Raw genomic sequence first — 14,326 nt, forward strand, 5'->3', positions numbered from 1 at the left:
AGTGGAGCAGAGGTATGTGAGGAACAATAATTGGAAATCAAGATTATGATTACATGGCAATGTATATCAAAGGCCTCTAAACTTTTTAAAAATAAATTACAAATTAGTAATTCTATTTCTGAAAATTTACCTTAAGGAAATAATCATAGATGAAAGTAAAGACTTATGTGCAAGAATGTTTACTACAAAACCAGTAACAATTTAAATATATAAGCCATATACAAAAACACTAATTTTCAGCCATTCTGACTTTCAACTCCGTATTAAAATACCACTTAATAGTATTAAAAAATACTCCCCATATAGTATTAAGTAGAAAATATAGATTAAAAATCTGCCCATACTATGATTATACTATATTCTTAAAAAAAGCATACATATAGAGGAGAGTTAAGATAAGAAGAAACAAATCACTTAAAAGTAGTTTCTATAGTATTACTACCGGTAATTTTCACTTTTTTCATTTGCAATATGACAATGAATGTGTTACTACATTTGTATAATCAGAGAAAAAACATTTTTAATGTATGTGTTCATCTTTGGGAATTTATGGGCATCAAAGAGCCATATAATAAAAACAAAGCACACAAGTAGGAATTTTATAAATACTTGCTGCATAAACGCTGAACTGGGTTGTCAGAATAAAAAACAAATTATTTTAAGAATCCTGACTTGTTAAATCTAGATCTTTCTCAATGTTCCAACTATCTCAAAATAATTTGGGATGCTTATTTAAGATAAACTGAAATTTATCCAGCCTGCTCCAGAGCAGCTAAACCAGTACTGCTTTGGAACCTACATTTTTAACACATATCCCCAAATGATTTTTTTTTTAAGTGAGAGGAAGGGAGACAAATTCCCACAAGCACCCCCAACGGGACCAACCCTAGCAAAGCCCCTACTGGCGATGCTCTGGCCATCTAGGGCAGTGATCAGGAACTGAGCTATTTTATATTTTAGCTCCAGAGGTGAGGTTCCACAGAGCCATCCTCAGCACCAGGGCCAACTTGCTCAAACCAATCAGGAGGAGAAGAGAGGGGGAGGAGAAATAGAGAAAAGAGGGGAAGGAAGGGGATAGAAGCATATGGCTCTTCTCCTGTGTGCCCTGACTGGGAATTAAACCCAGGACATCCACATATCAGGCTGATGTTCTACCACGAAGCAAATCAGCCAGGGCCAAAATGAATTTTTAAGAAGTAAGTATTGAGGGCCCAGCTGGTTGGCTCAGTGGTAGAGTGTCAGCCCAGGGTGTGGATGTCCCAGGTTTGATTCTCAGCCAGGGCACACAGGAGAAGAGCTCATCTGCTTCTCCGTCCTTCCCCCTCTCCTATCTACTCCTCCCGCAGCCAAGGCTCCATTGGAGCAAAGTTGGCCCGGGCACTGAGGATGGCTCCCCGGCCTCTGCCTCAGGCGCTAGAATGGCTCCAGTTGCAACACAGCAACATTCCAGATGGATAGAGCATCACCCTCTACTAGGCTTGCCAGGTGGATGCTGGCTGGGCACATGTGGGAGTCTGTCTCTGCCTCCCTGCTTCTCACTTCAGAAAAATACAAAAATAAAAAAAGTAAAAAAAAGAAAGAAATATTTGATTCTCAAATTTTTCTCATTAGACACTGTAATGAGAAAAATGACTTATTGTTACCTATCATCCAAAACAGAAGATAATTTTTCATTCCCTTTATTTTTGGTAGTTTGCTGCAAAAATTCTACTGATATAAATGATCCTGAATACCAACATGACCAGCTTTAACTGCAATTTCCAGAACAAATATACCTTTAAACCTGCACAAATGATTAGCTATAAGAAAATCAGTTTACATTTTACTTACAAAATGCAGTAAATGGATAATTATAGATCACAATCAAACAAAATGTGCAATGTAACTCAAGTTTTATTTTTATACCAGGTATTAGCATATAATTCTTCAAATCTTCTCTGTTTTGAAGTTCTAAGACTAAAGATTCGAAAGCCATACATACCTAGCATTAACTAGCTGCGAAATCAAAGGCTTCTCTGTACCGCAGGATCTATTTCTTTTAATATGAATAATACTATTGGCTGCAAAGATTTAGTTTTAACATAAAATATGTAAAAGTATCTAAATTATGTTTTTAGGCAAGTAACCCATCACATAATATGGAATATTCTTTGTATACAAAAAAGGCAATTCACTAGCTCAACAAATAGAAAAAAATTAAAAAAATCTAGGTTCAATCATGTTTAGAAAACAGTTAACAGAATTTTTAAATTACATGATCAATGTCAAATATATGATTTGATTAAACTAAAAGATAACACAGTAGGTCTAATAAATTAAGCCTGGCCTATCTGCTTCAAAATGGAAGTGTCACTCATAACCTATTCTAATCCAAAGGGAGATAAGAGACATTCCTTTCCAGAGGAAGTCAATATCAAAAATTTAAGATTAAAATTCAAAATATAAACTTAAAAAAAATTCCTTCAAAATACAAACGCAGTATTTTTTTACTTTATTACTAAATAGTGGCAGTAATAATATAGTAAAAACAACCATGTGCTGAAAGGAAAACCACATTTTTGTTTTAACTTTGCTTCTGTTAGCTACTGATCCTGCTCTGGGTCTCAGTTTTCTCATCCACAAAATGAGGGAATTAGGCTAAAGATTGCTAATATTACTCTGGGCTAATGCCCTATAGCTTATGAAAATACAAGAGTGACAAATCTTACCAGTTTCTGATTTATTCAAAATAGATGAGTAGGAGTAGCTCTGGCTGACATAATCACTGGTAGAGCCCACAGAACCTTCTCTTGGAAGTGGACCTATAAATCTGTCATGGACACTGTCATCCCCAGCACTGGAATCCTCCTAAAATGCAGCATAACCAACAGTTACTAAATGGTAACTGTTGCTGAAAGAATGAAAAGAAGTCATACTAATTGTTGAGGCAAAGGAAAAAAGATGAGGCATTACTACTATAACTGTTACCATCAAGACATTTAAAGGAGTGTATACCTTTGGCATTTCCTGTAGGAGGTTTAAAAGACGCCTGATAAAAACACATCAGAGTTGTTCATGTCCTTCCAAAGTTCTTACTTTCTCAGTTTTCTCTAAATTTCTTTCAAATTTCACTTACACAAGAAAAAGGAGTCCTTTTTTAGTACTAATAAATCAAAAATACCATTGTGAACTCCTTGATGACAGTTTATCACTCATTTTTACATCATCCCTGCCAAGTAGGTCTGACAAGCTGGGAATAAGGATTGAATAAAATGGATCGTTTCCTATGGCATCCATAAGAAATCCCCCCATTAATGAGAAAAATGTCAAAAAGAACTAAGGGATATAAAATCAGTGCAAACAATAAAGAAAGAGCTGAAGAGTAGTTATTAAGCATTTTAAAACATAAACCCCCAAATTGTGAATCCAGATATTCCTACATTTTTAGCTGATTTCAATGTCAGACTAAACAAAATCATCTTATATCATAAAAATGAGATTAAAGCAGTTCAGAGACCGTATTCTGATAATGCTTCCGTACAGATGCAACTGTCTTTAATTATTACCTACTGTCCAGAGAGGCATTTTAATTTACAATAGACTTCTAAATGAAAAGCATCAAATAGAACTTTTCCTAAGTCAAGTTTCATTGCAGAAAATGGTTCTGAAAGTCTAAAAACTCTCTGAGCCTTCCATTCATCAGTTCATAAAATAGCAAAGTTAAATCAGAACAGGTTTTCTCAGTCTATCTATCTATCTATCTATCTATCTATCTATCTATCTAATGAATGTCCCTCAAATTGGAAGTTACTGGGTTAATTCATCTCTAAAGTCACTAGACCAGACAGGGAATCATATCAAAATAAGAATCGGAGTAAATACTAAAAGAATAGAAACCGCCTGACCTGCGATGGTGCAGTAGATAAAGAACTGACCTGGAACGCTGTGGTCACCTGTTTGAAACCCTGGGCTTGCCTGGTCAAGGAGCTTCTGCTCCTCCCCTCTTCTCTCTCTCTCTCTCTCTTTCCCTCTCTCTCTCTTTTCCTCTCTAGTTCTCTCTCTCTCTCTCCTCTCTAAAATGAATAAATAAAATCTAAAAAAAAGAGAAACGTATCATATAATTTACAAACCAGTCATTCCCCCAAGGGGGGGGGGGCAGTGAGAGCAAAAAAATGGCAGAGTAGAGAATTCTGGGGTGGGGTCTGTCCCTTCTCCAAAATACTATAAAACCTTGGGAAAAATCGTCAAAAATTTATAGTTGGCCCTGGCCAGTTGGCTCAGCGGTAGAGCGTCGGCCTGGCGTGCGGGGGACCTGGGTTCAATTCCCAGCCAGGGCACATAGGAGAAGCGCCCATTTGCTTCTCCACCCCTCCCCCCCTCCTTCCTCTCTGTCTCTCTCTTCCCCTCCCGCAGCCAAGGCTCCATTGGAGCAAAGATGGCCCGAGCGCTGGGGATGGCTCCTTGGCCTCTGCCCCAGGCGCTAGAGTGGCTCTGGTCGCTGCAGAGTGACGCCCCGGAGGGGCAGAGCATCGCCCCCTGGTGGGCAGAGCATTGCCCCTGGTGGGCGTGCCGGGTGGATCCCGGTCGGGCGCATGTGGGAGTCTGTCTGACTGTCTCTCCCCGTTTCCAGCTTCAGAAAAATACAAAAAAAAAAAAAAAAAAAATTTATAGTAAACACATGAATACTTAACCAAAGGAAAAGCCACTGAAACACAGTACGAGATCTCTGTGGCATTTTTACTTATCCTAGACCACCCTCATCCCTATTGTGGTAGTGGTCTTGAAGATGGTTATTCTCAGCATGGCAACAGATTATTTACACAAACAACAGTGCTATGGATGCCCAGTGTTACCATATGAGCATATACTTATAACCAACCAATATAAAACAGAAATATAATTTATTATACATAAATTACAAAACACATCTCTCCTCCTTCTTTTGGAAAACTGCTTCCCAAGTAGTAGGTGACACTGCATAAAAATTAAGAATTTCAGGGTTTCTAAATAGTTTACCATCAATATTTGAGGCTGTTCACCATCTTTATCTGTCAAATGCAGAAAGTTCTTCTTTCCTGGCTCAAAATTAGCATCAAGAAGAGACTTGTCACTGGTGTGATCTAGTGGAGGCTATGGGCATAAAGTAAAATATCTCAGATAATGAAAAACATTAACTGTGAAAATAAAATAAAACAAGCAATATGCAAATAGACATATATCTACAATTATTGGGCTAAAGTAATCTTTTTAAACAAAGATCCTGGTGAATTCTATTGATCTACACTTGGAATGAACTCATCTACTTGTGCACTGGGACGGTGAAGCCCAGACACCGTGCACACACTGACAGGTGTCCCAGACGTTCCCCTTCCCCAACGTCTAAAACACTGAAAAGAGAAAAAGTAAAGGTTAAGAACTAATGTAAAGTACTACACAAAAAAATAATTATAAACATCTGTGTTTTATGTTCTCTAAATATGCAATATAGTATCTAATAGTTTTTCATGAAAATTAAAGATAATTTTATGTAACTAAAAACTGAAGACATGTTTTACATATGAATATACTGAGAATTCTCAGATAAGCAACAAATTAAACAACCCAAAATAATTATGTAATATAACAAAATTTGAATCTTAAGAAAGACCCCTTAAGGAAAAGCCTGTCCTAGTAAAATAGGTATCATTATACCAATTTTAAGTCCACTGCCAGGATCCAGACAATCTCAGGGGGATAAAAGTGATCACTCCTTTGAAAATTAAATACCTAAAATATTTAGTCTTTCCTTAACTCTTTTTTTGTTAGGGTGATTTCAACCTTAGCTATCATTCTGATACATTCTAATTGGTGAACAAGAGGTGAAGCTCTGTATGCTTCAGGCCCTCCTCACCCACAAAAGTGCAGAATGGAATGAATACCACATTCTTTTGTTTTAAAACATTTTTGTTACATTAAGAAATGTTTTAAAGATATGAAGAATGTCTCCTTAGAAGGGCTTATTTAATAAAAAAGCCTCTATTTCTTAGGAAAGTAACATTTTATGAAAGACCAAGTGTAAAAGTAAAGGTATTAAGGACAAAATAATTAAGAAGTAATTTTTCAACTTGATATTTATGTGACTTTTGGCAAGTTAGTTACTCAACTTTCCAATCACTCAGTTGCCTCAGCTGTAATACAAGGCTGTAACAGCACCTACCTTATAAAGTGGTTATGAAGATTGAGGTTCTATTTGTATAGAGCCTAGTAAGAGCAAAGTAATTGTTAAGCAAATAAAATATATAATCTATTTCTTATCTTTGGCTCTAGAAATCCATGAGAAAAAAAATGGAGATAGAAAACATGAAGCTAAGAGAAGCCACACAGGACGAGGAAAAGTATCACTGGATCCTTTACATTCTCTGGCAGGAAATAAAAGATCAGATGATATAACTCGAATACACAGGGGTTTCACCTCAATAAATGTGTCTATGTGTACAAAGTGGTGAATAGCTAAGAGCGATAGGTTTTCAGAGAAGCACACATTCAGCATTCTACAATAAGCAGGTTAAAGTTTAATTATAGAAATATACTGTAGGCAAATAAAAATATAGAAATGAGTACTTAAGAATAGCCAGAGCCGAAGAGAAACAGTAATCCTGACACAGAGCTATGTGAAGGTATGTAGATGTTAATTTAATAAACACTTTTTGAGTACCTAAGGAAAATATCTACAGAGAATACAAAATTAATATTATGAGGTCGTAGCCATCAAAATACACTCTACCGAATGGAATGACATGAATAACAACTATAATAAAAGGAGACTATGATAATTGGCACAGAAGAATAAAAATTGAAATAAGAGAACAAAGAGAAAGAGATTACTTTTCAAGTTGCATGAGGAAACATCAGGTAAGGCTTCTTAAAAGTGAAATATAACCTGACCAGTGGTGGCACGGTGGATAAAATGTCGAGCTGGGATGCTAAAGACTCAAGCTCAAATCACCGAGATCACTGGGGCTCACTAGCTTGAGTGTGGAGTCACTGGCTTGAGCATGGGATTATAGACATGACCCCATGGTCACTGGCTTGAGCCCAAAGGTGGCTGGCTTGAGCCCAAAGGTAGCTAGCTTAAAGCCCAAGGTTGCTGGCTTGACCAAGTGGTCACTGGTGTGGTTTGAGCGCCCAGGTCAAGGCACATATGAGAAGCAATCAATGAACTAAAAGAGGCACAACTACAAGTTGATGCTTCTCTTCTTTCTCCCTTCATGTCTGTCTCTGTCTTTCTCTCAAAAAAATAAAATAAATAAAAGTGGAATATAAATAGGACTTGGGTAGACATATATGAGAGTATAGAAACTATATAAACTAAAAAAGAGGCAATACTAGAAATTACATGGTGATATAACAGGGAGTATTCAAAGTTTCAGATAAAATATTGTTTCTCTTTGTATACTTTGTTGGTCTACCAATTTGTACTGATTTCAGAGGAAAAAGTTGACTAATTTTATTACTAGTTCTATATTTTAAAATATAACATGAATTTTAAAGGGGTATCAGGCAACATCAAACACCTTGGGTTCTTTCATAGGGCCAATCAAAACTATGCCATCCAAATACACATTTTTTTCATTTGCCATTAGAGAGATCTTCCTGGAAAACTTAATAGCAGCAATAACATAGGACATAAAGAGGCATTATAAACAAAAGCATGGATATAGAAAAGTATGGAAATTCAAGTTAAGAAAATAAAGTAGTACAGTATCTGGGAGTTAAGATTACAAAGATAAAGGATCAATTGTAGCTTGTCTTGAATGCTAACCTAGGAAATCTGATTTTTAATGGTAGGTAGTGAGCAGTCACCAAAGATTTCTGAACTGAAAGGTGGCACAAATACTGTGATTTAAGGTGACTGAAGATAATTTTAACAGTAGTATGCAGAGTGAATCTGTACTGAGAGACAGAAAAAGACTGTATAAACAGTCTAATACTGCAGTTACAGCTAACTCAACAGTCTCCTCCACCACTCTCCCATGCAAAATTGATCAATGCCCCTTCTTTGCACTCAAGGCAAATTTATAATATAGTACTTAAAACATGTAAGTGTAATTGTTTTTTGATACATCTGTCTCTACAAGTAGACTATAAAATACTCGAAGTGGAAGTCATGGTACCACCAATCTTCCTGATCAGGGACCTACTGCTCTACCTGGCACAGAATCTCTGTTAAAATTGATGTGTATATCCTTCCACTCATTTCTCTTTCTGTATACACTTTTTTCTTCTTTTCCAAAAATTAATTATAAAATACATATAATTTTATATCATACATTTTTTCATTTAAGAATACAAGAAGAACATCATTCCATTTAGTAAATATTGAAAATTTTTGGTAGTTGACACAATATGATAAGTCATCTTACATGAATTAAAAATAACTGGTGGTGCAAACTTTAGGATAAGCAACTAGTGAATGAGGGCAAAGGAATGACGAGGGACATAATTCTTGAGACTCTTAATATTACAGTTTTGCTTATATTAAAAAGGGTTCCAATATTTTATATATTCACTTATAACAACAATAATAATGACTATAATATTATTAGCCACTTAAGAGAAGATACTTTAAGTCTAGGGTTTTACCATATCAGCAGTATTGACTCCATTTCCCCACACCAAATCAAAGGTTCCATTTATGTAGCCTACTTTGTTGGCCACATCTTCAAAGAGCTTTCTCAGTGGAGTAGATGCTGGTAAATTTAAAGTGATCCGTTCATTCACTGTCTTTGAGTTAGTAGTATCTTGTATTATACATAAGACTCTAGGTTCTTCAGCAGCATTTTCTATCTGAAATTTAAAAATATATATATATATAATTTATCTTTAAAGAAAAGCAATTATGATTAGTTACATTTTTTATAATTAAATGTTTTAAAAATCCTACAAAATGTTATTTGTGCTAGTATTGCTGTTTTGTTATGCCTGGAACATTTTAATAGATATGTCAAACATACAAAGCACCGCATTTGTTTGTTTTGGAAAAACTGGGGGCATATTTAATAATCAACAGTCAATTCTTATGGATATTTGCTTTCACCTTTCAAGGCTTGTAAATCAGTGGTCAACAAGCCACAAAGACAGTATACCTTAGCAATTTTCAGTTGAAAATAACAAAATCTGATCCTTAAAAATGTGCCATCACCTTGCTAGCACAGTCAAACCAAGCATGTCTGAATCTCCTGAAGAAACAGAAACAGAATTGTGTAGAAATGCAGTGAGGATTGTCTAATATTTCAAAATCCATAACTAAGGGACATAGGCAAACCATGCCTCAGGACCAGAAATCCAAAAAGCCCATTATCAAAGTTCTGGGAGCTGACAAGCTAATCCAAAGAAATCAGCCAGTAGAAAGAATGTTTTGAAAAGCAAGAAAAATAAAAACTTTTCAATTACCAATGCAGAAAAAAGTTAGGGTCACAAATTCTCCTTTCTTATTTCTCAGTAATTATCAAGACAAAAAAAAAATTAAAGGACATGTTCTCAAAGAAGCTATATCCCCTCTCAAGCTACTGAAGGACACCATTTTTCTTTATCACTTTCCACAGGAGTAATAGGTTAAATCAGATACTTGTGGAAGTTCTTTCCCTCCTGCTATACTGGCCAACACAATGAATGGCACCTTCATCACCAGCTGGTAAAGTCAGAGGGCTGAACATCTTTCCTGTCTCCTTACTCCTATTCACCTCACACAATCACCAAATTCTTATCTCTTTATTTCTGCCTGCAGCAATCAGAATCTTACACCAAGATGATGGCAACTGCTTCCTTAGAAAGTTAACTTCTAATGTTATCTTCCTTCAATCCAGAATAATATTATGCAACTGTGATCATCTAAATCTTTTGCCTTCCATCAAAGTCAAGTGCAGCAGTCATTTAACTGGAGAACCTCTCAGCATCCCCATGATAGCCTTTTCAGAAATATAAACTGTACAGACTAGTAAAGTAAGCAATAACATTTCTTTTCTTTTAATATAACCTTTTGTTACTTCTATATTATCCATTTTAAGTTAGAATAATTATCATTAATTAGTACTGAAGATAGAATAGACATGATTTGCCTGCTTGTTTGAAGTGGTGATACAAATATAATTTGTTTCTGCCATATACAATTTTGGGCTTGCAAGAGATGACTGAAGTTAAATCTAATCCAATTAGTTTAGAACAGAAATAAATTGTTATAAATGTATATATAATGTTTAAGACATATTGGCTAGGTACTATATTTTAGACAAATCAAAATACTTAATTATCATCAATAACCCATTTAAAAACAAAAGGAGAATGCATTTCTATAAAAATATTCAGGTGACAAAAAAAGAGCATTACTGATATACTTCTCAGAAATTAAAAAAAAAAAAGCCTTGCCTATAAACTTAAGGTGTCATATTGAACATAATGAATTGTTTTATACATTTTAATCCCAAACTGAGAAACACAAAGTGGACCTTTTCAAAAATTGGTTTACAACAAAAGAGTGAAGAACTAAATTTCAACTATAAAAGATACATTTTTACAGTTTCAAAGGTATACTTCAGAAGTAGGTTCAAGTTTTCCATATATAAAACACCAGGTGGCCAGCTTTTTAAAGCTTCAGATAGGTTGGAGTTGATCCTCCAAAGAAGATGACACTAACTAGGAATTCAGGAAAAGGGCTGACATAGCATTATATATAATAATGGTGATGTGGCAACATCTAATGGTCAGACAGCAACAGTTCCTCCTTCTTCCCCTAAATACATGAATATAAGGTCCAGGTACTACAGCCTCCTCATCTTTCATCCAAAAATGTGGGGGCCCTGGCCAGTTGGCTCAATGGTAGAACATTGGCTCAGCATGTGGAAGTCCCAGACTCAATTCCCAGTTAGGGCACACAGGAGAAGCGACCATCTGCTTCTCCACCGCCCCCCCCCCCCCATCTCTCTCTCTCTCTCTCTCTCTCCCTCTCCCTCCCTCCCTTCCTCCTGTAGCCATGGCTCCAGTGGTTCAAGCAAAGTAAGCCCCGGTTACTGAGGATGGCTCCATAGCCTTGCCTCAGGCACTAAAATAGCTCAGTTGCTGAGCAATGGAACAGCAGCCCAGATGGACAGAGCATTGCCTGGTAGGGGGCTTGCTGGGTGGATCCCAGTTGTGGTGCATGCAGGAGTCTGTCTCTGCTTCCCCGCCTCTCACTTAAAAAAAAAAAAAAGTGGGGAAATGATCACCAACTAAACCTCATTTGAAGATTTAAATGTACAACAGTAAACACAAATTTAATTCCATGTGTGCCTTTTATTCTTTTTTAAATGGCAAAAGCTTTCTTCTCTGTGCATTTCTTTTTAAAAAATTGCAAAATATAAAGAAAAAAGTGAAAATCACCTGTAATCCCATAACACAGAGATAACCATATATTAACATTTTGGTGTATATCCTTCCAAATAGTTTTCCTATACGCACGCACGCACACACATAAACATTCTAAACACTGGGTTAGGAAATATATATATACGGTCTACCGGAAAGTTCTGTCCGTTTTTTGATTAAAACAAAATACAAATTTTTCTTATTGTCAATAAACTTTATTAAATAATATAATTGCCATTATTATTAATGATTTCTTGCCAGCTTGAGGGCAATTTGTATATCCCATTTTTGAAAAATGTTTTATCCTTTGATGCGAAAAATTGAACCAGTGCTTGTTTGATATCTTCTTCATTTTTGAATTTTTTGCCCTTCAAAAAATTTTGTAAGGACAAAAACAAGTGATAGTCAGAGGGTGCTAAGTCCGGGGAATATGGTGGATGCAACAGAATTTCCCAGCCTACTTCTGCAATTTTTTGATGAGTCCCCAAAGCAGCATGTGGCCTGGCATTATCATGATGCAGTATGATGTTCTTCCTATTGAACATCGCCGGCCTCTTTTCTTGGACTGCTGTCTTTAAATTATCCAGTTGCTGACAATACTTCTCCGAATTGAGCTTTTCGTTCGGTTTTAAAAGCTCATAATGTATTGGTCCTCGAATGTCCCACCATATACACAACATTCTCTTATTCAGAGTCACATTTGGTTTAGAGGTGGAAGGGCTGGGTTTTCCGGGTTCACAATATGCCCTTTTCCTTACGATGTTTTCGTAGGAAATCCACTTTTCATCCCCAGTTATCATCTGGTTCAAGAAGGGCTCGATTTTGTTCCAAGCAAGCAGAGATGTGCATATGACGACTCGATCATCCAAATTCTTCTGACTTAATTCATGTGGCACCCATCTTGAATATTTCCACACCAATCCTATCTTCCGAATATGGTCCGAAATGGTTTGCTGAGCTGAATTAAGCCTTTCTGCGACCTCTGATGTTGTCAGAAAAGGATCTTGCTCCAACATGGTCTTAACAACATCATCATCGATCAAAGATGGTTGCCCAGAACGTGGCTTATCAGAAAGGTCGAAATCACCTGTTTCGAATTTTTCGAACCATCTTCTGCATGTCCTATCAGAAACTGTACCTTCACCAAACACTTTCAATAAATTTCTACATGCTTCTGTAGCATTTCTTCCTTGTTGAAATTCGTATACAATACAATGGCATAAATGAACTTTATCAGTAGCCATGGGTACACTATTGCTTCACACATAAGACTAACGTGAATCAACTTTGTTTTAATTTGCTACGTCAATATGTATACATTAAGTGATAAAAATAGAGAGGCACACATGCGCCAAATAAACATGTGCTTACGTGTCGAAACTTGTGATAGAAACAGACAGAACTTTCCTGTAGACCTGATATGCTGTTTTAAACATTTTTCTTTACTTATAACATACCATGTAATTTTACCCCATCAAACCTTTTAAACTCATTATAATAGTTGAACAATATATTATTACATGGAATAATACACTGCTCATAAAAATTAGGGGATATTTTATAGCTTCATACTCATTTTGAAATATACCCTAATTTCTGTGAGGTATAATCTGATTCATTAATTCTATTCTGACTCTTAGCCTAGGATTTATTACACTTTAGAGATAATTTTGTGATGAATATCTTCCCTAACACTTTGTGCACTTTTCTGTTTTCTTAAAATTTCTATAAGCAGAATTCTTGAGTCAATCACATTTTACTCTTAAAACCCTTTGAGTAATATGAACATTCATATACATCCTAGTGCCTCCTGGCCATACAGAGTTCGATCGTACATGTGTAAGGCAACATTAAAAAAAAGGCAAATGTATGTTCTTCTTGTTTCCATAAATTGGTTATAAAACATGATTTTAATTAAGTTTATAAAACTGTAACTGTAACTAATTTCATTTTTTGAAAAAAAAACTCACTCCCGGGTGTTAGCGAACATGAAAAAAACTCACTACTTAAAGGGTTAAATTCTAGAATAATTTAAACAAACAAAAATCTCTGCTCCTCTTTAAAGCCCAATCTTCTGGTTCATTCTTTATTTCTAATCTAATTTAATATGTGGTTATCATCTATGGACTGCATCCAAATTTCTGATACCACTATTGCCAGCACTAATCACACTGAGGTGAATTCTCTGTCCTCCCTAACTCCAACCTCCCAATTTGAAAATGAATTAAAATGTTTTTCAATTAAAAGATACAGTCAGTAAGGTGTACCAATAATTTTGTAACAGCATTTCAAAGAAAAAACCAACTCTACAATGTTATATTAAACATGCAGATTTCCAAAACATTTAAATGTAGAAAAAATAATAATAAATGTTAAAAGGTACTTGGTAGAATTGGGAAAACAAAGTAGCTATCTTTCTTTATTTCTTTGGAGTTCTGCCCCTAATTGATCCTACTTAAGCTCAATGAAAAAAAAGCAATTATCATCGAGGTAAATTAAAAGATAGCTAAAAATTCTTTGCCACTCTTTTATTCCTCTTCCCATAAACATGGGTTGGCCTTATAACCAGCTGGGACCAACAGAATGTGACCGAAGTGATACTGTGTGGGACCTTAAGAAATCAGCAAGTTCTGCTTTTGCACATCTTGGAACATTCCCTCTTATAATGCAGTTACCCTGGGACAACCATGCTGTGAGGAAGCCCTAACAATCCATGCAGAAAGTGGCCATTCTAGTGGAGCACTGTGATGCCTGATATGAGAAAAATGCCTTCTTGCATATTCCATCTAAAGCTAGCCACCAACCAAATGCAGCCAAGTAATGATCCCAGATGATGCCATGTGGAGCCAAACAACGGACCAGCTGAGCCTTTGCCCAAAGCCAATCTCACAGAATTGTAAGCAAATAAACTAGCTGTTTTCAAGTACTAAATTTTGGGGTATGCTGTTCCATAGCAATAGTAAGAAAA

General features: G+C 35.9%; 1 protein-coding gene across 3 annotated transcripts in view; it reads right to left on the reverse strand.

Annotated features, from left to right (window-relative positions):
- USP47 (ubiquitin specific peptidase 47) overlaps window positions 1–14,326 on the reverse strand; it is a 128,977-nt gene that overhangs the window by 81,882 nt on the left and 32,769 nt on the right. For all 3 annotated transcript variants that reach the window (XM_066365610.1, XM_066365603.1, XM_066365619.1), the window contains 3 exons: window positions 8,602–8,805; window positions 4,996–5,109; window positions 2,709–2,847 (listed from right to left, as the gene is read on the reverse strand). In XM_066365610.1, the coding sequence (XP_066221707.1) occupies window positions 2,709–2,847; window positions 4,996–5,109; window positions 8,602–8,805 (457 nt within the window). The remainder of the gene's footprint in view (window positions 1–2,708; window positions 2,848–4,995; window positions 5,110–8,601; window positions 8,806–14,326) is intronic.

This window comes from Saccopteryx leptura, chromosome 1, assembly GCF_036850995.1.
Source record: "Saccopteryx leptura isolate mSacLep1 chromosome 1, mSacLep1_pri_phased_curated, whole genome shotgun sequence".
NCBI lineage: Eukaryota > Metazoa > Chordata > Mammalia > Chiroptera > Emballonuridae > Saccopteryx > Saccopteryx leptura.